We start from the raw sequence: 26,570 nt of genomic DNA, 5'->3' as shown, positions 1-26,570 counted from the left end.
TTCCCAATCGTTTTCCTAAAATAATTAACCAAATTTAGTTGCAAGTTTATTACGTGAGTGTTCAGTGTGGTTGAGGCTCACTATCAGAAGTCATGTATTCTGCAAGCAAATTTAACAACCCCAGTACTAAAAAATTACGACGAGAAAAAACCACTTTATCAAATCACTCAGATTCTGATAAAGAAAGTGTTCATGTTTATTGCCGAATTAGACCTATATCAGATAATTCTGAAACTACAACTTGCATTAAAGTGGTTGCCCCAGATACCTTATCACTTACCACCCCAGACTCTCGAAATGTAAAAAGAGAGAACCATTTCAAATTCAAACATATTTTTACATCATACTCTTCCCAATCTGAATTGTTTAATCATGTTGCATATCCCCTTTTGGAGGACTTGTTGCAAGGGAAGAATGGCCTGATGTTAACTTATGGAGTTACTGGATCTGGTAAAACTCATACATTGAATGGTGACCAAACAGATCCAGGATTGGATTTAGTCAAAATGCTTGACAAGTAGCAGTTTATTTTGTACTATCTTAAAGGATCAGGAAGCAAAGGAAACTTATTTAAATCCAATCTAAACTAACCAAGTATTAGAGTTTGTTTATGAAAAGAAGCATCCTCTAAATTTAACTGAAGCTGAAATAAAAAAAAGGAATTAGATTTTGTCTTGGAGAGGACAAAAAAAAATTAATTGTAAATTCATTGTGTTTATTTTATAAGTTGGATTTAGAAATCAGTGTCTAGGTAATTGTTTTTATTTGAAAGACAGACTTTTGATTTAATCTCAGATGTTTATTTCACATCTTGCAATCCTCTGAGGACAAACATAACTTAATCAGGATTGAGCATGATAAATAAACTATACAATCACATACAAGGTTATTAAGGTGGGCCCATACTACTTGTAGTTGTGGCAAGAGTTGTGGTCATTACTCAATATGATTTAAAAGCTTGTTATCCCTCAAGTTTTACTTGTTTTGTTTGTGGTTTGTGTCTAGTTGAACTTGAACTGCTGAAAGATTTTGTATTTTGTCTTGATAATACCCATATTACTTTTATGGTATCTGTAAGCAGGATAGTCAAACCAGTACAAAAATCTACTTTTTTAAAAAACAGACATGCAGGATATATTTATTTTTATAGTAGTTATTTAAAAAAAAAGATTTTTGTACTACTGGTTTATGATATGCACATCCAAACAGACATGCATTGGTTTGTAGTTTAGTTTAAATAAGAGTGGCTCTTGACTCTTTAGACTAAATAGTTTAGTTTTAATCAAAAGGTTACAGGAAAAGAAATTGTTTAAAAAAGGACCAAAGAATCACAATATCTCCTTATAAAAGGAAGCTGTATGTTTACTAGTAACAACTTCAATTAAAACATTTTTTTCTCCATCTTTTGAAATAAAGTGGTGGGGGTCAAAAGTTGCTTTGAGTTTGGTACCTTGAAAAGAGCAGTTTTTTCTATCATTTACACTATAAATGATTATTTAAAGCTGTTTTCCTCCATTGACAGGTTTCGCTTTTCCAAAAACCTATTTTACCACCTAATTAAAATAAAAATAAAATACATTGCATTGCATAATGTTGGAATTGATAGAACTAGATACTACATCAGACAGCAAAAACTGCAACTTCATAGTTTTCTTCTATTTCAAGTTATTTACAAAAAAATCTATTTTTAATAATTAATCTTTGTCTTCCATGTGCATAGAGCATAATATGACAGTTTCTAAAGGGTTTGAAATTCTGTCATTTCTATAGAAATTATCCTTTTCTAATTTATGGTGAAAGTTTGGCACTAAAAAATGTTTCCCACTTGACAAAGGTAGTATGAGTGAAATGCTAAATATTATATAAATCATCACATGTCTGATGCAGACCCTGTCACTAAAATATTACAGTTAACTTTTGACATTATTAAACCATTAGTTCAAATTAATCATTCACTAAAGCCAGGATAACCCAACTTAAGTCATAGAGGTAATCATAAACGTAATAAGTAGTCCAGTTTACTTGTTTTATTATGGAAAATAATTTACTTTATGATTACCTGTATGATTAAGAAGTTGGATAAACTTGGACTTAACTAAAATGTTGCTTACAAATGTAGAAAGTTGATGACTATGAAGTTGATTTGAATCATTAAATATATAGCTTTTTTTGTGAAAAACTTGAAATAGAAGAAAGCTAGAAAGTGGCGATTTTTGCTGTCTGATATATAATAGTATTCAGTTTAAACATTTATTTTTAGAGCATCTGATCTGTGAATGAATCTGTTTATTTCAATGATGCCAAACTCAATGTTTTACAACAAAGGGTTTCAAAGTTATCACAGTTTCTTTTAAGCAACTTTTTACTTACCTCACCCACTTAATTTCAAGAGATGGACAAAATAAGTAATATATAATATATGGTTACTAGTAAATGTAGCTTCCTTTTGCAAGTATTTTCAAATTGCCAGTTAGATATGTACTTTTTTGAATGGTTTTTTTTTAGTACACCACCCTTTTTTTCTGATTTTTTGTACACCTTTGTATAACAATTTTTTTTTTGTACAGCGCTAGAATTAACCCTTTAGTCAAAAAAGCTGGGAACCACTTTTATTTGGACACCCTGTACAAAATCCTCTGTAGGAATCCCATAAAGTTGGAAACTTCATAAATATTTATGAATAACAACCAATCCACTTTACTATTTTGCTATTAGCCCTTTTGACCACACAAGTTGCCTAGATTACTTTAATTCACTCATGTTTATGACCTTTCTTGTTCTAAGTTAAAAAAAAATCTGTACCTAATACCTGTTTGTAACAGTTCAATGAATCATAATTATACAACTAGGTAACACAAGTAAACTGCTTAGGGAAAAGATTGATACAGAAACATTTTTGGCTATTTTTAAAGGCTTATATGAATTCCTCAGCCAAATTTAATAAACAAAAAAAAGGTTTTGAAAGGCCATTCCTTCTAGTATGAAGACTCTTATTCTGATTTCTTCACAGATATGCAAGGTAAAGAAAAATGTGCTGCAAACTTCTTAAATTTTAACCCAGTAGTGCATCTAATAACTGAGATAATTTTAGAACATTCTTGCTTATGCTATTTCATGGTCTTGGTTGATATCTCTGAACATGTTTGGGGGTTTTTCGGTTTTTGGTCTACAAAAGGAATTAAGGGGTATTTTGAAAAAGACGCAATTATGGACACACAGCAATAGCCTATGTCCCTAGTTTCATTTTAAATAAAATTTTGAATATGATTTTTTTATTAAAATTATTCTCATGATTCCTGCAGTACAGGGTAACATATATGAACGTAAAAACTTTGGGTAATTATATTATTGTCTTATAACCCCATTCATTTTGTCCCATTTTGCACTAAAACACTAAAAGAAATTTGTATTAACCTCCCTCATACCTCAAACATTTGGTGTTGATTTATCTCCTTAAAATTAGTTGTGGTATTCTCAAAATACAGAGTAATTTATAAAAATCTACGTCGTTTTCGAAAACACCCCATTTCTTTTGTAGAACAAAAAATTGAAAAACTCCCAAACATGACCCGAAATATCAACCAAACTCATTACATGAAACAAAAAAAAGTTCTACAACTATCAAATGCACTGGGTGGAGAAATTTGCATCACGTCATGTATTGCGATGTCTTTAACCGTAAGAGCTACAGAGTCGGTTAAATGGGGAAAGTTTTAGAGAATTTTATGTAAAACTTATTTCCGGTTTCCAAATTAAATTATCTTTTTCCGTTTTCCGGAAAATTGGGAAAACGTCAGAGGCTACATTTTAAACACTCTTTAACAAAGCCAAAGAGAGTTTTCAAACTAAGACATTATTAAGGCACTTTTTTACGTAGAACACAATGATGTAATTAGAAAAAACCTATAGTCATTGGTTTCCAAGTTATGGATGATAACTTTGTAAGCCATCTTGAAGGCGGCCATAAGAATTTATATATGTTAAAAAAAATATTTTTTTTAAATACAATTTTGATATTATTTAACCAAAAATTTTACTATCTAGTGGGACACCCTGTATTTAATAATTTCATTATCTTTAAGTGGGCTTTCACACCAAAGTAGCATGTCATGCCAGGAAGCAGGAAACATGCTACTTATTTTAAAATATATGTAAATTATTGTTCGCATTCCTACCGGAGTAGCAACATGCAACGCTATTCCGGTATGAAACCGACCATTAATTTATATGGGTTTTAAAATAAGTAGCATGCTTTCTACTTCCAGGCAGCATGTCGCACGTGGCATGCTACTTTGGTGTACTAAAAGTAATGGTATTTTGAAGCTTACAGCAAACTTTCTGAGATTGTTCAATTTTAAGACAAAGAACTTTTAAATTTGTTTTCCGAATGAGATGATAGCTTTACTTGTTAAACACTACTGAATAAAAGCAATAAGCCATATCTATTCTAGAACTTCTTATAAGAAGCATTTGTTTTCCATCAGTTTGGTCGGGTTTTCGACTGTGTAAAAAGAACAAAGTTTGTGTCACACTTATAGGCGTATCATCAGGTTGCGCCAACTCAAATAACATGTGACTGTATGAAACTGTATTTGTAGTAATGTGTGTAACTGTATTTTTTTATTTCAGGAAAGGTAATGGGGAAAAGTGTTCTTACACCAATGATGGCAAAATAATTGCGGGCGTAAATGAAAACAGTTTGTATGCAGTATTTGTCAGCTACGTAGAAATTTACAATAATAGTGTATTTGATTTACTGGATGAATCGTCTGGCAAATCTCTCCAGAATAAAATTTTGCGCGAAGATTGCCGCAAAAATATGTATGTAAATGGAGTTGTTGAAGTAGAGGTAAGTGTAAATCAATGTGGTAAATTGTAATTAATGAAACTAGTAAGTAAATTAATTGTGAAGTACTATGTAAAGTAAGTTAATAGAATTGCGAGATTACCAAAACTCGGTATGCAACTTTGTCATACCAATATTTATCACTCTGACTATAAAAATACTCATACCACACTAGTAATGTAACAATCTAGCAACCGTTTGTTACCGTTAAACTTTTCTCAAGACTTTCTTTTAGGTAAAATCTGCGGAAGAAGCTTTTGAAGTGTTCCAATCCGGACAAAATCGTAAACGTGTAGCTTCAACCGTGTTAAACGCGGGATCGAGTAGAAGTCACTCAATATTTAATATAAGAGTAGTGCAACTGGAACAAGCGGCACCAAATAGTGATGGAACTGCTACTATTCCTGCTGATAATCTTATTAAAGTGGGACAATTAAGTTTAGTGGATCTTGCTGGATCTGAAAGAACTAATCGGTTAGTACTATTTCACTGTTATCATACTGAGTTTCAAATCAATTTTGTTTTGTGCAGTACAAATAACACGGGTGCTACTACTGGCTACTGCTTGATTCTTTCAATCGCATGACTGAAAGAAGCCAGCAGTATTAACAATTCACTAATGACATTGAGAACCTGTTTGGAGATTTTAAGAGAAAATCAAACTTCAAAAAGCAACAGATTAGTTCCCTATCGTGACAGCCGACTGACATTCTTGTTTAAACGATTCTTTGAAGGAGATGGAACAGTTAATATGATAGTTTGTATTAATCCCTCTGTTGACGATTTTGAAGAAAACATTCAGGTAAGTTTCTAAATAAATATTAAACTAATAATAAAAAAATCAATTGCTATTGTACTATATTAACATTTATATTAGTTTTGTTGTAAACTTTTGGACTGATGAAGCCATTAAGCAGAAACATGTGTCATGGAATTGGGGTTATTATTTTTGATCCTTTGATTCACTATTTTTTTATAGCGAATCAACCTTTAAGCCGCTTTTCTTTTTAACGTGTGTGTCACAAATTTCTTGTTTTATTTATCAATTTAAATATTCTTTATTGTTAATTCTTATTTCTTAATCCTCAACGAGTTAAAACCGTGTTATTTGGTGGTGTTTACACAAGTTATTGCTCCGTAATTTGTAATTTTACTTGTTGATGCACAAAACCTTGAACGTTCCCAACTTTTAACTTTTTAAGAATTAAGCAATAAGAATAAAGAAAATATTTCTTTGCGGTAATATTAATTATAAATATTACTGATTATTTTCTTTTTTAAGTTTTTTTTTTCATTTCTGATCATTTATACTTAAGATTTAACTACCTTTGTTGAGGATACAAAACCATAACAAGCTTTTAGATTGTTCTAAACGCTTTTGGAAGCTTCTAAGCTGGTTCAGAAGCATTTGGAAGCTTCTACACTGCTGGAAGCTTTTGGAGTTTCTATAGTAATTTGGAAAATCGTTTTAGACTACTTCAGGAGCATTTAGAAGGTTTTAGGTTAGTTTAAAGAGCATATTGAAGGGTCTGAACTGCTTCGAGGCATTTGGAAATATTCTAGAAAGACTTCTAGGAAGACGGTTCTTGAAATTCTTGGAAGCGCTTAAACTGCTCTAGTTTAAACGCTTTCAAATCTTTTGAAAACGTCTCTAGACTAATTGAGCATTTGGAAGCTTTTAGACTGTTCTGAAAGCTTTTGCAAGCTTCTAGGCACTGATTTGGAAGCTTTTGGAGTTTCTACAGTGTTTTGGAAGCTGGACTACTAGCAGCATTTAGGTTTTAGGACAGTTCAAAGAGCATATTATTGCAGGTTCTGAACTTCTTTAGAGGCATTTGTTCTATAAATTGTTCAAAAAATACTCTACAAACATTTGGAAGCTTTTAGATTGTTTTGAAATTTTTTGAGAACTTCTGGACTACTTGAAGAGCATTTGAAAGCTTTTAGACACTGCTTTGGAAGCTTTTGGTGTTTCTATAGTGTTTTGGAAGCTTCTGAATTCTTTTTCAACTACTTCAGGAGCATTTGGAAGATTTTTGGACAGTTTAAAGGGCATATTGAAGGTTTTGGAGTGCTTTAGAGGTATTTGGAAACTTAGGCGGTTCTAGAAATTGTTCAAAAAAGCCTCTAGAAACATTTGGAAGCTTTTAGAATGTTTTGAAAATTTTTGAGAGCTTCTGGACTACTTGAAGAGCATTTGGAAGCTTTTAGACACTGTTTTGGAAGCTTCTGAATTCTTTTTAAACTACTTCAGGAGCATTTGGAAGATTTTTAGACACTTTAAAGGGCATATTGAAGGTTCTGGACTGCTTTAGAGGTATATTGAAACTTAGATAGTTCTAGAAATTGATGAAAGCTTCTAGACTAGTTCAAGAGCATTTAGAAGCTTTCAGGCGTTCTAAAGGCTTTTGGAAGCTCCTGTGCTGTTTCAGGAGCATTTGAAAGCTTTTAGACACTGTTTTGGAAGCTTTTGGTGTTTCTATATTGTTTTAGGAGCTTCTGAATTTGTTTTCGGCTACTTCAGGAGCATTTAAAAGGTTTTAGGACAGTTTAAAGAACTTATTGAAGGTTCTGAACTGCTTTAGAGGAAATCTTAGATGGTTCTAGAAATTGTTGGAAGCTTTTAAACTGCTCTAGAATTATATGGAAGCTTTTAGACTGTTTCGATATCTTTTGAAAGCTTCTAAACTAGTTGAAGGGCATTTGGAAGCTTTTAGACTTAAATAGATGGTTGTAAGGAAAAATAATGTTCCGGAGACATTACAGTGCCTACAATAATGCAACAGGCGTGCTAACGGAGCATTATATTTATTATACTGTTTGTAATTTTGCAAAAGAAGTTTGCACCGCCCACTCTTCTCCAGTCATCTCAGATCGGAACACATATGCCACTTTTTTTCTATTACCGTTATTTCTGTACCCCGTAAAACCATCGATAATGCAGCACCCTGTACAGGAAAACCTAATGATTGTTGCGACGTCCTTGAGTGTTTTTTTTTCTTTATATTTATGTGGTTTGACGCTGGTAGATTATTAATACATTTTTCAGGTTCTGAAATTTGCGGAAATGTCTCAGGACGTAAAAATAACTAAGGCCGAAATCAATAAATATACACCTCTCAAGAAAACCATAACCAAAAACAAGGAAAATCAAACACCGGCTAAACAAAGACCACCATCTAGTTTTACTTTACTTCCACCGATTCCAATGAATAAACTGAATTTAGATAGCATGGAGGAATGTCGTTTAGCCATTGATAAAGTTATAAATGTGCTAAAGTTGCGTAGCGCCAAAGGTAAAAATCTGAATCGCAAAATTGACGATCGACAGAAGAGGAAGAAGCTGGTAAACTTAAATCAACACTGTGTACTTAGTACTGCCGAAATGAGAAGTTTAATAACGGTGACTAACAAGGTACCGTTATTAAACTTCTCATCTCGGAAGTACTAAGTAACTAAATAACGGTGATTAACAAGGTACACAAATTGTGACAATTATTTTATTTTATTGCTATTTACCTTGCTGATTTAAGGAGAAACAAAAGTCGCAGAATTTGAACTTGAAAATAACGGATCTTGAGGTGGCTAATCAGGACTTAAACACTAAAAATGAAGAACTGCTGGAAACTATTGGTACTTTTAAAAATACTATTAATGAAAAAGACCTGAAAATCAACCAGTACGTGTTAGAGAGACAACGATGTAAACAACAGTTGGGTAAGTCAATTTTACATTTTATTAACTGTAAAAAGCAGTAATTAATTATAAATAAATGTTTTTTTTTCAGCTCTGCACAACGAAAAAGCTACCCAAGAACTTGATGCCAAGCTTCGACGGCAGCGCGATCATCTCAACGCTGCCATGAAAGCCAAAGATCAAAAACTAAAGCTAGTAAAAGGAATTTTAGATAGCAAACTCCCACCCATTGAGTTAGATCACTTCGATATAAAACCAGAGAGCACGGTAAACACAGTTGCTTCGCATATGACAGCAACTCCCAAAAATGCGTCCCACATGTACCGAAGGAATATGCATGCAACGTCGGCACCGCGATCTAGAAGATCTCGATCGGCGGGTAAGTTTTTATAAACTTAAAATTGGTTTTTATAATAAATTACGAATGTCTATCTAAGAGTCGGTACTTTCACCAGCGAATAAATTTATTCTGAAAATAATTGCTATAGAAATGACCAAACCTAGCGTCTTCTAAATTTACGGTTTCTATAGAAACTATGTTTGGATTAAAATTATTCTCAGGTGAAAGTACCGGTCCTAAAGTGTCTGCAAATAGGGGCTTCCAAGCTTCTTGTATTTTTCGGAATAAGTAGTTTGATATTCCCACCAATATATCTGATGGTTTCTACTCAAAACCGTGAAATTTTGGTAAATTCCGTAAAATATTCGAATAATATTGTTATTTGTACATACCTAGGCCGTGAATTACTATTTTTTTGGCCGCGAGTACAACTCAAAATCTTGAGAGCGAAAAAAATATTTCACGGCCGAGGTGTACACAATATTTTTCGTTCAAACGATATCCACTTACTGACTAACTAACTGGGTAATGTTTTTGGCTGGCCTCGGTTTGCCTTTGGTAGGAAACATGTTGCCGGTTGTCTCTTATCTTATTTCATTTTGAAATAAAAATTGCTACCAATTTTCAGGATCAAATATAAACTATTCTTTTATAATCATTGTTTTATTACTTTTGAGTCAAAGTGTTTTAAGTTTGCCTCTTAATCATTGGAAGATATCAATCCTTATTAACTTTAAATTGATGTTTTAAAACAAATATTTGATGTGGTCTGAATTAAGGCAACATTCTTCAACAACCTGAATGACGAACAAAAGAAACTCCTGAAGACGAACTATGTAACGAATAGCAAGGAAATTTCTTTGCTATCATAGAAAACCCTTCTCTATCGTAATATACAGGGTGGTCCAGTTTTAAATGTCAATAATCCACTATTCGATAGTCCATCAAAAATAAGTTGACATGTTTTATGTCATTTTGCTGAAAAACCCTTCTTAAAACGGCCCATACATTATACAATTAGTTGTACAACAAGTTTTCCATCTCGGGTAGATTCGACCGTCGAAACGATAATTGCATAGTTTGTTGCTGTCGTCCAACAAGTCGTACGACCCGGTTGAATCGTACGGTAGTTTGGCTGGAGAAACATTTATCGTACGACGGCGTTTGATATTCGACAAATCGGACTGATAAAAAGGACATAAACTTAAAAAAGAACTTAAAACTCTCGCAAATATGGAGACTAATTCATTTTGGACTGAATTTATTGATCTCTATCGTGAGCAGGTGTGTTTGTGGGATGTGAAATCCAATGAATATGCCAATAAACATAAACTTTTTACTTCCTTTTCTTTTTCCTAACTTTTCTTTCATCATGAACTAAAGCGACTGCACTATTGCTCTGTGTGCTACAGAAGTTTAAAAAATACTACAAATCTTCAAGACTGATTGATGCTCAGATCGTTTGTGTTTGTGGCCAAAATCACGTGCAACTTGTCGCATCAATTCTATGTTCAATCTATCGTACAACTTGTACAACTAACTAATTATATAATGTATGGACCGTTTAAGGAAGATACAGTCATCCAAAATTTAGTTAAAAAAAAACGTTTTTTTGCTATAACTGTCAGACCGTTGGAGCAATTTTCTTTCTTGTCTATTTCTATTTCCTACATCGTTACGGAGTTCGCCTCGGGACGGCGTCATTGGGTACACACTACACTCGTCAGTTCACACACTCGTCACACGGCATAATCGCAATCTGGTGTAAATAGTCTTGCGATGTGTCGACAGAGTGCGCTGCCAGTTCCGAGGGGAAATTATTTGGTTTATTTTAGGAAACAAAATATTCATATTTATAGGGGTTTCTATGGGACATGTTCAAACGCCAAAAACATAGAAATATACAACTCATTTTATGAAAATCGTACGTACCACGAAAGCTTTGAATTAAGTATAATTTTACATAGCTGAAATATCATACAGTGCGTCTATAATCAGGACAATTAAATGCACTGAGTTGGTCTGATTTAGCAAAAAGTCGGGATTACTGAATATCAATCCAAACATACATATTCCATTCAAACAAGTAAATTTTTAGTTTGTATATTCATTGATTATAGGTATGCGCATTACAACACATCAATAAAAATATTTGGAGTGTAAAGTTATACAGGGTGTACCTACAATGTGCGGAAAAAATGCTGCCACATGTTCTGAGTCATAAAGTGTCCAAAGTGCAATTTAGTTTTAGTTTTTTTTAGTTTTTGTAAATATTTTTTATGCACTTTACGAATTAAAAGTCCATTTCTAATCCCTTATTTTAGGGATAAAAGGGACACTTTTAATCACTGAGGAAAAAAAATAATTTTAATTCCTGCGGGATTTAAAGTAAATTGTGCTATAGCAATAACACTTAATTTTGAGTGTATCCACCATGCATCCAACAACAATCAATGACAAATATCAGTAATACGAGCTGTCAGTCTTGAAACTAGAGTATAGTCAAAATGTTACCCTTTAAATGAGAATATTCTAAATATTTCTACTGTTTCCACACATAATTTCGATATTAACCCGATACCTACTATAAACTTCAATAATTGCTCCAATGTTAATGTAACAATCAATAATTCTAAGTAATTTTCTGTTTATAAATTAAAATGTATCCCGACAAACCTTTTTTAGTATGTCCTTAATGTAGGTACTAGTTAGAAATTGTTAATTATATATTAGTATAACTTAATTTAGGTTAGTACACTAAATCATATTTATTAGGTCAAAATTACATAATGAATATGATTTAGTGACTTTGCTGTTCCACTGTTGTTAATAAAAAATATTTGTATCAACAAGAAAATTTATTTTATTATGTTAAATCAACTAGCATGAGAAAGAAACAGTATCTACATAAAAGAGTATCAACTTCTAATTTGCCTGCACTTGGCATTAGTGGTAATGGACAGTGGTCGTGGACAAAGTATAGTATTATCCTCGTTTTTTATGGCCATTAATCCCACGGGAGATTTGCGTCCCTCGCCTGCGGCTCGTGACGTAAACATCCCCCTTAGGGATTAATGGCTATCATAAAAAGCTCGTTGAATAATATACTATTATTTCATATGTTTGATATGCGATAAACAAAAATGTAAAAAGATGACGTCATTCTCAAAAGGTAAAAATCCAACTATACCCTGAATAATAAGCACATTAATAAACAGCCGTGGAAAATAGTATATTACGTAACTAGTGCTGTAAGAAGCATTTTACACGCAGTGTGTAATTCCATATATGAGTGCGTGAAATGTCTTAGAGCTCGTGTGACGTACTATACTTTACCTACGACCAAGTGTAAAGTCCTGGATTTTGCAACTCATATAATTTAGAAAAAAAAATTTAATAGAAGAATATACCTATATTCACATATTAATATCATATTTGTACTAATCGCAGAAATTATACTTTTAAAGAAAAAATAATAATGTAATAAAAAAATTTACAAAAACATGTTATCTAATTGTTAGTGTTGTTCTTAAAATAATGATTTATGGTGATATTACAGTTTTAAGAACAAATGGCATCTGTTTTATTGCTTGTTGAGACTTAAGGCAAGTGTTACATTATTGCTATTATACACCTCAGTTGAATTTATACTTAAAACCGTATAAACAATGCGATGATCTCCATTTAATTTACTTTGATAAACCAATAATTGGAACCGAAATCAATTTTCTCCAGCATTAGAACAGTTAGTATTTGGCCGATCTTAAAACTGTGCGCTTTTTTTTTGCGGTTTGTGAGTTATTTACAAAAGACATTTTAAACAAATTACTTTGACCGCTTGTATTTCGAAAAAATAGATCACGAGTGGCATCATAATATATGTTAGAATTACAGCACGAATGTTTTGTATTGTAATTATTGTTAAATTGTAATTATAATAATTTTATCTCTTGTTAATATAATAAAAATAGGTGAGTTATATAATGTTTCAATTATCTCCAATATTTATTTTCATTTTATCGATCTTATTCAACAGTATACGAAAGCGCGGTGTGTGTTTGTGTCAAATAAATGATTTGATTCAATTTAAAACACATGTAAATAAAAACAAGTCGTAAAATACTTGCGGACCCCAGCCCCGCGCCGCTAAAGGGAAAAAGTCTTTTACTTATACCGACGGGAAACTTTATGATCATTTACGTTAATTAATTACTAAAACCACCTATTTGGCGACGCATCGGACGCATTTGTGTCTTGGACTCTTGCGATTTGGGATATACGGTGTTAGCTCTTTTTCGACGGATTTTTAGGTAGTGAACTAGTGTAGTGAAAAATTTAGTTTTTTGTTAAGTGTTTTTTGTAAAATTGAGTTATTTGGTGTTTTTGAAAAACTGTACGAATTAACAACGGTTTATTTGTAAGTATCATTTTTAGTACTTTTGAAAGGTATTGAGTTAATTTGATGTCCCTAAATCTTTTTTTACATATGTATAGAAAGTCTTTCACTTCTAAACAATATGGAACCAAACCGCGTAGACGTACGCATACGAAAAACTTTTAGCCATGACGGGTACTTCTACAAACTCCGCAGAATTTTTAATGGAATTTGGTAAGTACTTTGAAATAGGGTTCTAGTTTCAGCTATCTAGGTAACTTCTTTACCTACACTATTGAGAAAAGAAAGATGTTCTAACTACGCTAGGGTATTAATAAGTATTGTTTAATAAGTATATTTTCGAATAGTAGGGTCTGATTTCACAGTTTCCATAGAATAAAAAAGTTATTCTGATGTGAAAGTACCGGCCCTTAGAATTGTTGTATATTACCTTATACATAAACGAAATCAGTTATTCTCGCATTTAAATTGCGCAGCATAAAATAGCCAGACAACCTTGAATTTCTATAAAAATCTCTCGAAAGACTAACCACGGTTGCCACTGTGAAAATTCAAACGTTTAAAGACGCGTCCCTGACAAAAACACATGTAAAAGCATACTAGGTTATGCGTTTCACGTTTCAACCGGCAACACCGGTATCACTCGGTGTCTGGTACGCAAGCTCCAGACAACTGCGCGTAAAAACGGGCTATAAAATTTATTCAAAGCGCGGCAAAGCGGTTGTTTAAACTTTACAATAAAATGGCAGAACGCAGCAACAAAAACTGAAAAACTGACAAACTACGTCCTGTTTTATCATGAATTCTAAGTCTTACCCCGAATCTCAATTCGAGAACTTTTGCCTTCAGACTTTGAGAAAGTTCAAATGTTCAATGTATTCCTTGTGTAAATAAATTCTTACAATTTCAAAACGAGCGTCCTTTTTGTTACCCAGCTCGCGCCAACAGTCTGGTTTCCAACGGAAACCTGGGTTCCTCTTATTCAAAAAAGCCGTTACAAGGACAACCAAATCGTAATAATGCGCGACAGAATATTAATTATATACAGGCCGTCCCATTTAAAAAGGATATCATATTTTTGATTATCGGGTATTTCGCAGATGTACTGAATTTTTGCTCGTATTTCATGAAAACTTTAAAGTAAGTAAATAAAACTTAATTTTCTACGACCAATAATAATTTTGAAAAGGGTCTTCTTCAAATCTTAACTTATAATTACCAACCCTTTCACTTTTCGGTGGTTCTCCTATTATTTTAAAGATACAGAGGATGGCGGTTTATTCAAAACAGTGTGGGTACTCTTTCATGAAATTGAACATGGGTCAAGCAAAATCTTCATAGTACTGTTGGTTCTTAAGATACAGAATGAATTTGAAAAACACCAAATTTTAGGCCCTTCCGTATCTTCGGTATCTTTACACATTTCTAGAAGCTCAAACGTTTTCTTTTAGATTTTTCCGTAAAATTCAGTGACCCAGTTTGTTTATTTAGAGTCTTGTGTTTTTTAATTATAACATAAAAGTACGTTCTTACATGGAACGCTCTAGATACCTATTTTTTATTTTTATTTGCTATAATTTTTTGATTTACTCTTTTCAAATATTTCTTATAAATGCAGCCAATGGCCATATGTTAAAAGGTAATGTAGTATTTAATAATCCAATCACTGCGAATTGTCATCCTCTACGAGTATTATTACGTTTCAGTTACTTCGTTTGCTCTTCATACCGAACGACAGAGTGCAGGGCTTCCGGAAAAATGCTCGTGAATATTGCACAGTTTCATGTTCTGAATCCACACCACAATCATGCCAGAAGGGACAATGCAGTCATTGCAGCAAATTTCAAGGAGGAACTAAGTAGGGCTTGTGCTTCTGAAAGAGGAACTCTCAAAAATATTTATGAGAGAATGGCTATGAGGTAACACCCTTATATGTTCGATTCTACAGCAATTATATTCTTTTAAATATAGTATACAAAAAAAAATTGTAGAAGCCATTTTTGTTTTCAGTTTCTATTAAATGCTCCTTTTATACTTCCAATTGTTATATGTATTATAACAATTTGCTATTATATTATTTTGCATTCTTTTTTCAACCCAGAGACGTTGCTGCTGCAGTTCAAGTTCCTTTCATTTCTGTTCGGAGATCAATGTTGAGATGGCGACAATCATCTACTCCGAACATTCCCAGGTCACTAACAGATTTAGGAAACTTGTTGTCTTCCGGTGATTGGCCTAGATTTAGTACCTGCAATAGTGGTCAGTTTTATTCTGGATCTGTGGAAGCAGATGGCAGCCATGCTCTCATATTTGGAAGCATCGACTTCATCACAAACTTCACAGATTCCCAGCACACATTTGTAGATGGGACTTTCAAGGTGGTACCGAGAAGACCAGGTTTCAACCAACTGTTAACAGTATTTGGGGAACTTGCATGGACCATGTAAGTTTTTTTAATGAAGGGTATTCACCATAATAATAATGATTACTGGTCGTTATAAAATTTAACAGTAATTTAAAAAGCAAAAATTAAAATACACTTGCAAAAATGTTTAAATTCAACAGCACTTTTTTAAGAAGAACTTTTTTCTCATGTAGTAAAATACTTTACTTGTAGTAATAATATTGAAATTAATATTTGTCCTACAAGGATTGTGATAATAATTAAAATTAGAAGGATGTGATCATGGAAAAAAGGAAGTTGTTCTATAATAATTGGTAAAGCTCTGTCTTGAAGAAGAAGAGGTTTTCATGTTGAGATTTCTAAAAAAAAAATATTTCTTTATTTATGGAGCTTAAATCTATTGCACTAATCTGCCATAATAGAATTAGAGGGTTTCTAGAAGTTATGTTTTTCTTACTGCTGGGAGTTCATTATAACAATGATCAGTCGGAGGAAGATTTTGAAGAATTAACTAACAATTTTTGTTTAATACTATTGCTATTACGATAAATTTAAAAACAATAAATAATTAAAAAAACAACATCGATTGTTGTACTTTAAAACATTTTTTTACATTAAAAATTTCTTGAAGGTCAATTAAATCCATGAGGCTTCGCTTCTCTGATGAGTAGTTAAATATCTCCAGAATAATATCTTTTAAAGAGTAAGTACCTATTATTCATATTTGTAATGGTTTTGGTTGGTTTCATGTTTTGGTTGCAATGTAATTTAATCAGTTTGTTTGTTCTCCTCATTATTTTCCTAATAACATTCTAATCTCTCCTATAACGAAATCATAATTAATATAACTTATGTATAAGAAACACGTTAAAATTTAAATTGGAAATGAATTTGTTTGCCTATTTGGTTTTATCATAGCTGTTCTGCTAAAGTAATCATACTTGTTAACGTATTGGGTTAAGTTTACGTTTTTTTTTTTTTTTTTTGTTATAATAAACTTATTTAGATATAACAACAATTAAACAACGCCGTGTAGACGCAGCAATGTAACAGACAAATAGATCATTTGTATATATGTTTGTGACATTTGCTTCTTTATTTGTCACGATGTACGATGTACTTGTTTATTGAATTATTGCGTCATTACGGCTTAAGGGCGGAAAAAAGATTGCGCCCGTGGCCAAAGCTTAGCCTTTTATTTGGTGAAGGGTGTCGCTTTTCTTTCCCTTCGCGGTACGCACCACGATTTACGCACAAATTTCACAATTTTCTATACAAAAGCTTTTGTTGTTGTTCTTGTCTTATTCTAAAAAACGGGTTGTAAAAATTGTTCGGACGCACAGTGGCCACATCGCGAATCGCTAAAAGCACGTTAAAAGTGATGACTCAAACCACGTGAATTTTTACAAAACGTATGGAAATCGAGACGAACCACTGTAGTTTTTGAATATGTTATGTCACGATTGTCACTCACGTTTCACATTAATATAAGTATTTTAGTTTTGTTTTAACTTGCAATTTTTATTTTTGTTTATTCACGTTTTTTCACGAATCATTAAATTTTTGCTAACACGTAGCGTCTCAGAGCTCCTTCTCTGAGTGGTCCTTCGAATTGAAGTTAGGAAATCAGCAAGGTTTCTAACATCTAAAGCTCTAAGACGTAAACTCTTTGTTTTTCTCTATGGAAACATAGGTGTAAAAAAGCATTGTAAAGAAATTTGTGCGTAAAAAATTGTATTAAAGACTGTCTAAAAGCTTATCTACAAAATCAGCGTTGGTTTCCAATTTTATTTATTTAAAAAAATGTTATTTAGTAGGTACTTAATTGGCTTGTAATGTTTGTATAACAACTATTTACTTAAAATAGGGTTTTCCTTTGGTCCATGTCTTTATGGAAAGGCGAAGCAGGGCATTGTACGATGCTGTTTTCTTACATATTTTGCGGTCTTTTCCAAACTTTGTGAAGGGAACAATAGTTACTGATTATGAAGTTGCCCTCATCGAGTCTTTAAAACCTTTCCCGAAGCTTTACTTAAAGGATGCTTTTTTCACTATTGTCAGGTATGACCGTTAATAATTAAGTAGATACAAAATGAATTCTGGATATATAGAGTGCCCAGTGTGTCCATCACATGATCGAAAAGGTATTATGACATCCAAAAGGTAATTGAATTGAAAAATCTTGAATAAATTCTATTTTTTGTAACGCTGATTTTTATGAAAGTTATTGCAAGAGTACTACTAAAGTCTCGAATAAGAACCTGATATTAAAAAGGAAATCTTTCAGCGATGAAAGGTAAAGTTAACATAAATGTATTCTGTAAACACCCTGTATACCATAATATCATAGTAGCCTTCTGATCATGTTTTTATTGGACTCCCTATATAACAGTGAACTCTATGGAAGTTTTTCCGTATACTTTCTCAAAGACTAATTTTTTTTCAAGGCCGTAATGCGAAAAGCAAAAGATGTAGGAGTAATGAGGCAAATTCAGTCAAACCCTAACGGTCGGGCACATTTACGAAAGTACTATGCTTTGGCTCTTCTCCCTCCCGACATTGTACTAGAGGCATTCAATTCCCTGCAGGTTTACTTATCAAGTTAATACTATTACTTACCGCTAAATTAATTTGATTTTGATTTGAAGGACAACGACTTGTACGAAATATTCGCAAATCTACATGCCTACGTTAGAAGACATTGGATAAATAGAGTCACACCGGTGCATTTTAGTGTATTTCAACAGCAACACCGAACAAATAATATTATGGAGGCGTATCATCGCAGGTTAAACAGTAAACTTGTAAGGCATCCAGGAATTTGGGATTTGCTAGGTAATATACTTAAAACCTACGGCCTAGAAGTTAGAAGTTAAAAAATAACGCATCACTTTCTTTTAGAAACCATCATTAACCTTCAAAATACTGCGGAGGTGGAGTTTAGGCAGTTGGAGCAGCATGGAAAAGTTTTCCGAGTTGCAAAGTCCACCGTACTTTTCGATGCTCGCTTGAAGCAAGCATGGAATAAACTGACGGAAGGCCGGTTTACAACTTTAGACTTTTTAAGGCAAGTTGTCAAATAAACTGGTTGCCACGCCAAATGTCACAAGCACAGGTCAAGTCAAAAAATATTCAACTTTATATAAATTATATATATCACTCTTTTTAGAAAATAGTGTTGAAAAATGATTTTTGATCATTAGGGCAATTCAAAAGTTATTTGACTATACTGTTTATACAATAAAGATTGATTTTTTTTTCAAAAGCATCATACAAACATTTGTTCATTACAGACAAGCAGTGCATTTCCTTGAAAATTTGGACGACCAATCGAGGAACAGCCCGAATTGAACCCAGTTTTAGCCGAACATTTTGAGCCTGATGATGAACCTGCTGAACCATTTCCATTAAATGTATTTCAAAACCTTCCACCCGATACACCACCCCCAGCTCCTACTTCTACTGTTGACCCACCACCTCTTACTTTTCTTCCTCGCAGACGGCCTTCAGCCACAATTTCCACCCCTCCATTCGACTCACCACCCCCACCCCATACTCGTACTGTTGACCCGCCACCTCTTACTTTCCTTCCTCGCAGACGGCCTTCAGCCACAATTTCCAGAGCTCCACCTGACTCACTGCAAAACAATCCTTCTGAAATTACACCTTCAAGATACAACGCTCCCCGTCCGCTTGCTTTTTTCCCTCCAACACGCCCTTCAACTATGGTCTGCGAACATCTTTCTTCTTCTCCTAGTCAAAACGTCGCCTTCTTTCCAGTTTCTACTTTTAATAATCAGTCGCCTCTCAGTTCACCACGAAGGTCTCCTTCGCCACTATCCGAAGTGAATTTTCCTACTTCCCTCTACGATGTATCTAATCCATCATCATCTCCTCAACCGACAGACCTCAATGACGATAACCAGCAATCCATATCCCATTCACCTCTACCTCAACTAAATTCGCCTCTTATAATACATGACACACCTTCACCTCCTCCGCAACCCCAAAATGACCAACCACCCTCAAGGTCTCCTCCGCTTCCGTTGCCAAATGTGCCTCATTCACCTACTGCTGACCCACCCTCTCCTGCTCCACGCCGTCTCCAACGTCAATATGAGTTTCCACATATCGACCAATTTTTTGATGAACTGGCACACGAAGAAGGTATGAATTTTTCTATATTTTTATGGATTTTTATCATATTGTATCATTATTTCATGTTCAAGAAGGTAAATTGTTTTTTTTTTCTGCAGCCGATCGATGGATACCACCGCTCCCTGCCACTCAATTTAATGAAGACACAATGCCTGATTTGATTAAATGCAAAGTGTGCTATGTTAACCAGATTCAATATGTGCTCGAGTGTGGCCATACGCTTTGTTCCAGTTGTGCGGAGATTCTTGTGAATGATTTAGTCCCACGCTGCGCGGTGTGCCGACACCATTTTCAACAAGACCGACCACCTATAGCAATATTTTTAGGATAAACTTAAAAAAAAACAATTTAAAATTTATGCATAAGCATCAATCAATGATAAGGAGAGAGACTTATAGAGTTGACTATAAAGTTGTAATGTTACCAACTATCAAAGTTCAAATTACATCATACCACTTCGACAAACTGATATACCAGGGTGTCCAAGAGCTCCCTGGACATAGGAGATTAACATGGGAAAACGGTTTTGATTTTTTTGCGCTTGTACGGTTGATTTGATTGAAAAATCATATTAATGAAAGTTGTAGTACCTATCACGGACTAGTTTTCTGTATTTTTTTCAGATCTCTAACTTGAGCCCTTTCGTCGTAAAACACAAACAAAAATGCGAAAATTTAAACTTTTTACCTGCACTGTATAAGCGGTTGTCGAACAACCGTATCAGCAACAATGACCTGTTTATCCGTTCAATAGTATATTGTGCAACATACAAGAGGATGAATACATACTTAAAATATGGACAATCCACCCAAAATTTGCAGTCCATTTTTTCTACGACTAATTCAAATTATACCAAAGTTTCATAGAAATATGTATTTTGGAACTTTAAGAAACGTCAGAGCAACAAGCCAAAATTTAATGTTTTGATTCCAACTATCAGTACAGATGACAATCATCTTTTCAGTCAAGATTAGTTGAAATTGGTTTAGTTGAACTACCACCATTTCATATTTCAAAGTTCGTTATTTCATATCCGTTCAGCTAGCTGCAATAGCCTATTTTTCCATTCTCTAAACTGTCAAAGAAACAGTAAGTATCACGGTAGGTGTAAAACATTTTTTCCATAAGGTACTTGTACTTGTGCGGATCGTTGATCTGCAATGCTTCTTTTTTACTGTTTTTGTATGAATAAATTTGAAATCCTGACGGACCAACAGATACTTAAAAATGATATTTGGAACCAACTTATCTATAACAAAATAGCGGACTTATAGAGGTACAGAGGTTCGCAGTTTTTATATTTAGTTTTTCACCAAAACTTTTTTATAATCCACCCCTGAGATATAAAGAGAATTCCTACAATTCCTTATTTAATTTAGATATGTACCATTGTCAATAAATTTAATTAAAGTGATATTAAAGCTGAGTGTTTTATTCAATCAGCTTTAGCAATAGTTTTTTCAGTTTTAAAAGTAAAAAGTATGATTTTTTTGCTGTGAGTCTATTTGCTCATAATGCATACAAAACATTTTTCCTGCAAACAAATCAATGCGAAATAATTTAATACAACTTACTGACTAAAAAACAGAATTACAGTTAGGCATAAAAAGATACTGAATTAAATTAACACATGTCGAACTTTCATTAAGAAAGGTTTAATAGGTATTAATAAGAAGATAATTTTTGTCGGTTAGGGTGTCAAAACTATTATTATTTTGGTTTCTCACACTATATATTATCTTGATGGCTATTACTCTAATTGTCTAAACTATATTCATGTCATACTGTAGGTATCTGAAAAACATTTATAACAAATAATATTCTATTGTTTCATATAACTAAAATAATTAAAATAAAAAACTATATAAAATAAAACTAATATTTAAAATAAATTAATAATGAAATAAATGTTTACATAACAAAACATCATTTTGTTTGTACTGAGTATTTCAGAAATGTCTCATAAATATAATAAACATCTTATAGAAAATAGAACATAGTATTAATTTAAAAAAATAATTAAACATCATGTGTAGGAGTGTAGGATAGTTCAATTGCATAAGTATTTATGGGTCTCAAAACTGCTTTAATCACCTTACAGGGTTATTTTGCAATAAAGTTTTAATTTCCAAGTAGCCCAGCAAGCACTGAACAGCTACCAAATACGCTACTGAGTCTAGCTAGATGATAGAAGCATTTTACTACCTAAAGTTATTTTAGTACATTGCAAAGTGCTGTATTATGCTGTTGTAGTTCATTCTGATCAGCTTTGAATTTGTTTTAAGTATAGGTATATACACATTCGTCAATTCACTGTTTGCAGTGTTTACACCATAGGTTTACACACCACTCCACCAGCTGATCAGCTTATCAAAATTTTGTCAACTAGAGAAAGAAATAACCTCTTGACAATTAGACCAAACGCCCGAAATGGAGTCTCGCTTACGAAGTCTTACGACCAGGAAATAGGGCGACGTTGATTCCTGTACTCCTTTCGAATTAAAAGATGTTACCGTACCAATAGCAGATGTCACTGTGAGTGTTAATTTAGTTTTTCCTGCTATTGACACCGGCCGTAAAAGTGGATTTTACGGCCGCTAAACAGTACGTGAAGTACTAAGTAGTCACGTCCGTTTGAACAAAAAAGTTATTAGACACTTTAAGTGGCAGGAAGACGTAATACGTAATACTCAAGATGACGTACGTATTTAAGGATTTTGTGTTTATGTTAAAATTTAAAATTAACTTTTCATTATACGACTCTGAAAAATAGTTTGGGCGTTTGTTTAAATAAAGATGCCCATAAACTAATTGGAGGTTTATTAAATATTAAAATCACGTAAGAGGTTCTCGATATACCTAAAATAACATTAAACATCACATTTTTCTAAATGTAGTCATCTTTCAAGTGACACAAGACGTATGGAAGTATAAAAATGCCATTGCTAATATTAAAAACGGTTTCAGGGCGTTATGATAATGACCGCCTATAATGCCCTCAGGTTGTTCTGAACACTATAACCTACACCATTTCCAAGGTATTATGTATTCATAAAGTATAGGTAAAACATAAAACCACAAAAACAACAGTTCGGCCTACTCTGACAAAGTGATTGACCCAATCACCTACATAACTAGTTTGCAGCCTAACATAAACATTCTTAAACATAAATATCCAGATACAATGACATAGCATTTCCATAAGTTATTCATAAATGAGATCAGTCTTAATAATGTGAAAACAGAACATAAAGGTTTTACATAATACATAACTTGTCATTAGGCTTGCTCATCGTCAAATGATAACAATGTGTATCACTAAAATGCTAATAAGCAATATGCAATATCACAAATAATCAAAAGAAGCATGAATAATAAACAATGAGCTGTTCTACAAAACTATCAATTTGAATTATCAAATTCGGAATTAAAGTCACTGTAAGGTCGCAAGTTGGACGGATCTAAAATAAAAATACTATGATATGATCTGCAAATATCATTCAATCAAGAAGTAGGTTCACTCATTGCTGGTACACTTTGAGTGTAAATCTTTTGTCTCTGTATCTAGTTTTAAAGCTAGAAAATCTACATATCAACATAAATCATAGCTTGGTAATTAACAACATTTTTACTAAGATTACTGACTGATAGTGATTTTCCTGTCTGAGATAGTTTTCTGTGGAAATTTATAGTTACTGGTCTATTTGTATTCAAAACCAATAGTTTCCATCATATTTGCAAGGCAGAAATGGCACTGAAAGTTTTTAAATGTTCTCTAACTCCAATAATTTTTTTTGCAAAATTTCCATTCCTACATAATATATCGGTTTTAGCATACATTAATTTGATCTCTCATTGTGTTCTTCATAACTCATTTGAGTTTTTCCGCCGAAAAGTAACTTTACCGCACTCATTTTATTTTTCAAAAAAAAAAAAACATTTTTACAAACAAATAACTGTATATTTGATTTCTCAATTAAGAATACACTTTTAATCAACTTTGCAAACAGACGCTTTCATTTTAGTAATTTTACTCATTTTCGTTCAATTTAATGAAAAATTATACTCGTAGGAAAAATTTTGTACCTAACACATGCGGAAAGCGTCTTTCCCGCCTTGTAACTATTTCCGTGCTCGTTGCAGCATATTTAGAATAAGCATTTGAGCTGGCTCATTGTAGCGCGCCGTTTTTATAATTGTGATATTTATTTAAATGAAAGTGACAGCAAATGACAAGGTTTTTAATTAGACAGGATGACAAAATCAACAACGTGCCTTTTTGCTAAAATTGTTCTTTTCACATGTTTGATATTCGAGAAATAAAGATGTAACAGGACGACGTTATTCTCAAAAGGTAAAATTTTAACTATACGTCTTAGATTTCGATTAATTCTTTCAATCTGACCATTTGCTCTCGTGACGTTCCGGCCGCAACAAGAATGGGTGAAATATTATTATTTTCCAAAATTACTCTAAATTCCTCAGATTTAAAATTCTATCCGCAATCAGCAATCATTCGACTTGGGCGACGGTAACTATTGAATTAAGAAGTCCAATAAATAATGATTGATAGTCTCTTTAGCGTTTGTCGTACGCCATTACACATGTTGGTGTTTCTTAGTACTAAATTAGTTTAGCTTAATTCTATTTGAACGTCGTGCATAAATCCACCTTTAGACAAGTAAATCATAACACACTAGTGTGTTGTAATCCATACCTGACTATGCTCACTAGTGAGTTATGAATTATAACTTACGTTCATATTTAAAGTAGTATTCTATTTATTTATTACTTTTACAAGCGGAATTCACATTGATATTGAACGTAAAGGAAAACACTAACGATTTACTCGAATTTGAAGTTATTGTCAAATTTGTTGGTTTATTGGAACCAGACATGCCGACGCATTAGAACCTTGTATTTTTTCTACAATTTGTATTTTGTTATGCACCGATTCTCCTAAGTATCCTTTTGCTACGGTCGAGGACTCCCATCCTCTGTGACGTTTCAAAGTAGTCATGTTAGCCCCTGCATTGGACAAAAGAGTCGCCGAAAACCTTCTCAGGCAGTGACCGATGTAGAACGCTGGGTCCTCCAATGCATTGCAATTTTTGAAGGTATCTTCGACAACGTATTTATTTCTACACACTTTCTGGTACACCTCCCATTTTTGTAAAAAAAAAACAAAGCGGCTGGAACTATTATTCTTTGGTTTCAAAGACATGTATTTTTTACACAAATTTATCGGATTGACCAGAAATACTTCTTAAAGTATGGTGAAACTTCTCAATTTCTTCGTTCGATCTTGGGACGTTTCTGGCAAAATCTGCATCATTGCTTCTTCCGCTTTCTTAAGGAGCAGGAACGTAATTTTCATTGGTTTCCTCCATTTTCTATACATTTTTTTCTTCAAAAAAGTGTCAAAATTGATTTGAACATTTGCTAACCAACACACAAACAAACAACTTTGACCAAATTGTAAAAAAAATAACTGTAAAGTTATTTCTGACATTTATAGGGTACTGAGATGCAAGTAGCTTTGATTTGATTCCAAAGCTTACTAATTATTATCTCATAAAAAAACGATTTCTTTCACTTGTTGGATAAAACATTGTATGCCACTTGTGTGTTAGGTTTCCTAAGTTTAATTTATACAAAATATTCTGACACAGAAAGCGTTGCTCAAGTGCAATGTTTTGATATTTGATATGTGAATCTTCGCTATCCGAAAACTGACAAGTACATTTTTGTACGTATACTTTCAAACTTTTAGGTGAAGTGTGGCTGGAACACAACGTTATCAAACCATGCCCGCTTGGTACCGTGATGCAACCTACGATGAAAAAAAGGAAATCGGTTTCAAAATTGGATAAAGCGAGCGACATTACCAATCCCAAACAGAGCAAATATTGCCTTGTAGCACAAGAACCGGACACTGAGGGCGAAATGGAGACTAAATTGTACAAAGCCGATATAGTGCCTACTTGTGGAGGTGGCGCTCAAGTCATATTTAATGACGTCGAAAGATTGAAACAGCAGTCTCCAACTAGAGATTCTTAACTTTGTCTACTTTTTCCAGTCCGTAAGTTATACGATTTTATTTAGTTTTTATTTTAAATACTGGCCAATATTATTGTACTTAAAATATAGCTTAACATAATAGTAGTCTTTTAAATTAGACTACTATTATGTTCCAGTTATTATTAAAACTGCAGGGTCTAGTTTAACAGAAACGGATAAGAAATACTTTGGGAATGTCATAGATTTGTGTTCAAAATTACGATCAGGAAATTAAACTGACTAGTCTTAACAGAATCTCTCAATACAAACAGTCTTAATCACGTCCATAAACATATGAGTTAGGTTTGAGTAAGTAAATATCTAATTTTGTTTGGATGAAAATTGCGTAACTCTGGCTCACTGAAATTATAATAATTATAATTTAAAAAATTGAATTGTTTTTTTGTCAGAATAATTGCCAGCGCGAGTTATACTCTTTAAAGATTACACGCATTTAGTCTATTCTCCAAATTTCGAATTATTTGTGCTGTCAGATCAGAATTGAATAATTAAATCTTGTGAGCAAATTCTAAAAAACTACTTTAGTCATTAGGCCGCTTTGTTTTTTTATATTACTTTGTGTAACTTTTAACATGTTTTAAGGTTTTTGAAGTTAAAATATTAGCTTCAGTTATTAGAGGAGTTTTTTTTTTATCAAACCTCACTTAAT

The 26,570-nt window shown here is 33.0% G+C and overlaps 2 protein-coding genes and 1 long non-coding RNA gene across 3 annotated transcripts; 2 read left to right on the top strand and 1 right to left on the bottom strand.

The window, feature by feature from the left end:
* The first annotated feature begins 92 nt into the window (after nucleotides 1–92).
* Nucleotides 93–26,537, top strand: LOC145740242 (kinesin-like protein KIF23). Its single transcript, XM_081995647.1, is given in 8 exon segments — nucleotides 93–517; nucleotides 4,630–4,849; nucleotides 5,082–5,320; nucleotides 5,378–5,648; nucleotides 7,896–8,261; nucleotides 8,380–8,563; nucleotides 8,634–8,921; nucleotides 25,614–26,537. Coding segments are annotated over 8 exon segments (2,280 nt in total). The 3' UTR covers nucleotides 25,901–26,537.
* On the bottom strand, nucleotides 15,390–18,739 carry LOC145724289 (uncharacterized). The gene is made up of 3 exons (XR_014176965.1): nucleotides 18,598–18,739; nucleotides 18,302–18,540; nucleotides 15,390–15,526 (listed from the first exon to the last, which is right to left on the bottom strand). It is a non-coding gene; the product is annotated as an uncharacterized LOC145724289 (long non-coding RNA).
* On the top strand, nucleotides 17,596–18,765 carry LOC145724253 (uncharacterized). Its single transcript, XM_081972421.1, has 4 exons — nucleotides 17,596–17,743; nucleotides 18,130–18,270; nucleotides 18,331–18,517; nucleotides 18,584–18,765. The coding sequence occupies exons 2-4, from the start codon at nucleotides 18,136–18,138 to the stop codon at nucleotides 18,763–18,765; spliced, it is 504 nt and encodes a 167-aa protein (XP_081828547.1). The 5' UTR covers nucleotides 17,596–17,743; nucleotides 18,130–18,135.
* Nucleotides 26,538–26,570: the final 33 nt, after the last annotated feature.

This window comes from Ips typographus, linkage group LG1 (assembly GCF_016097725.1).
Source record: "Ips typographus isolate SLU linkage group LG1, UJ_Ityp_2.0, whole genome shotgun sequence".
NCBI lineage: Eukaryota > Metazoa > Arthropoda > Insecta > Coleoptera > Curculionidae > Ips > Ips typographus.
Note: the sequence above shows the minus strand (reverse complement) of the source record. Positions and strands in the feature narration are given on the sequence as shown.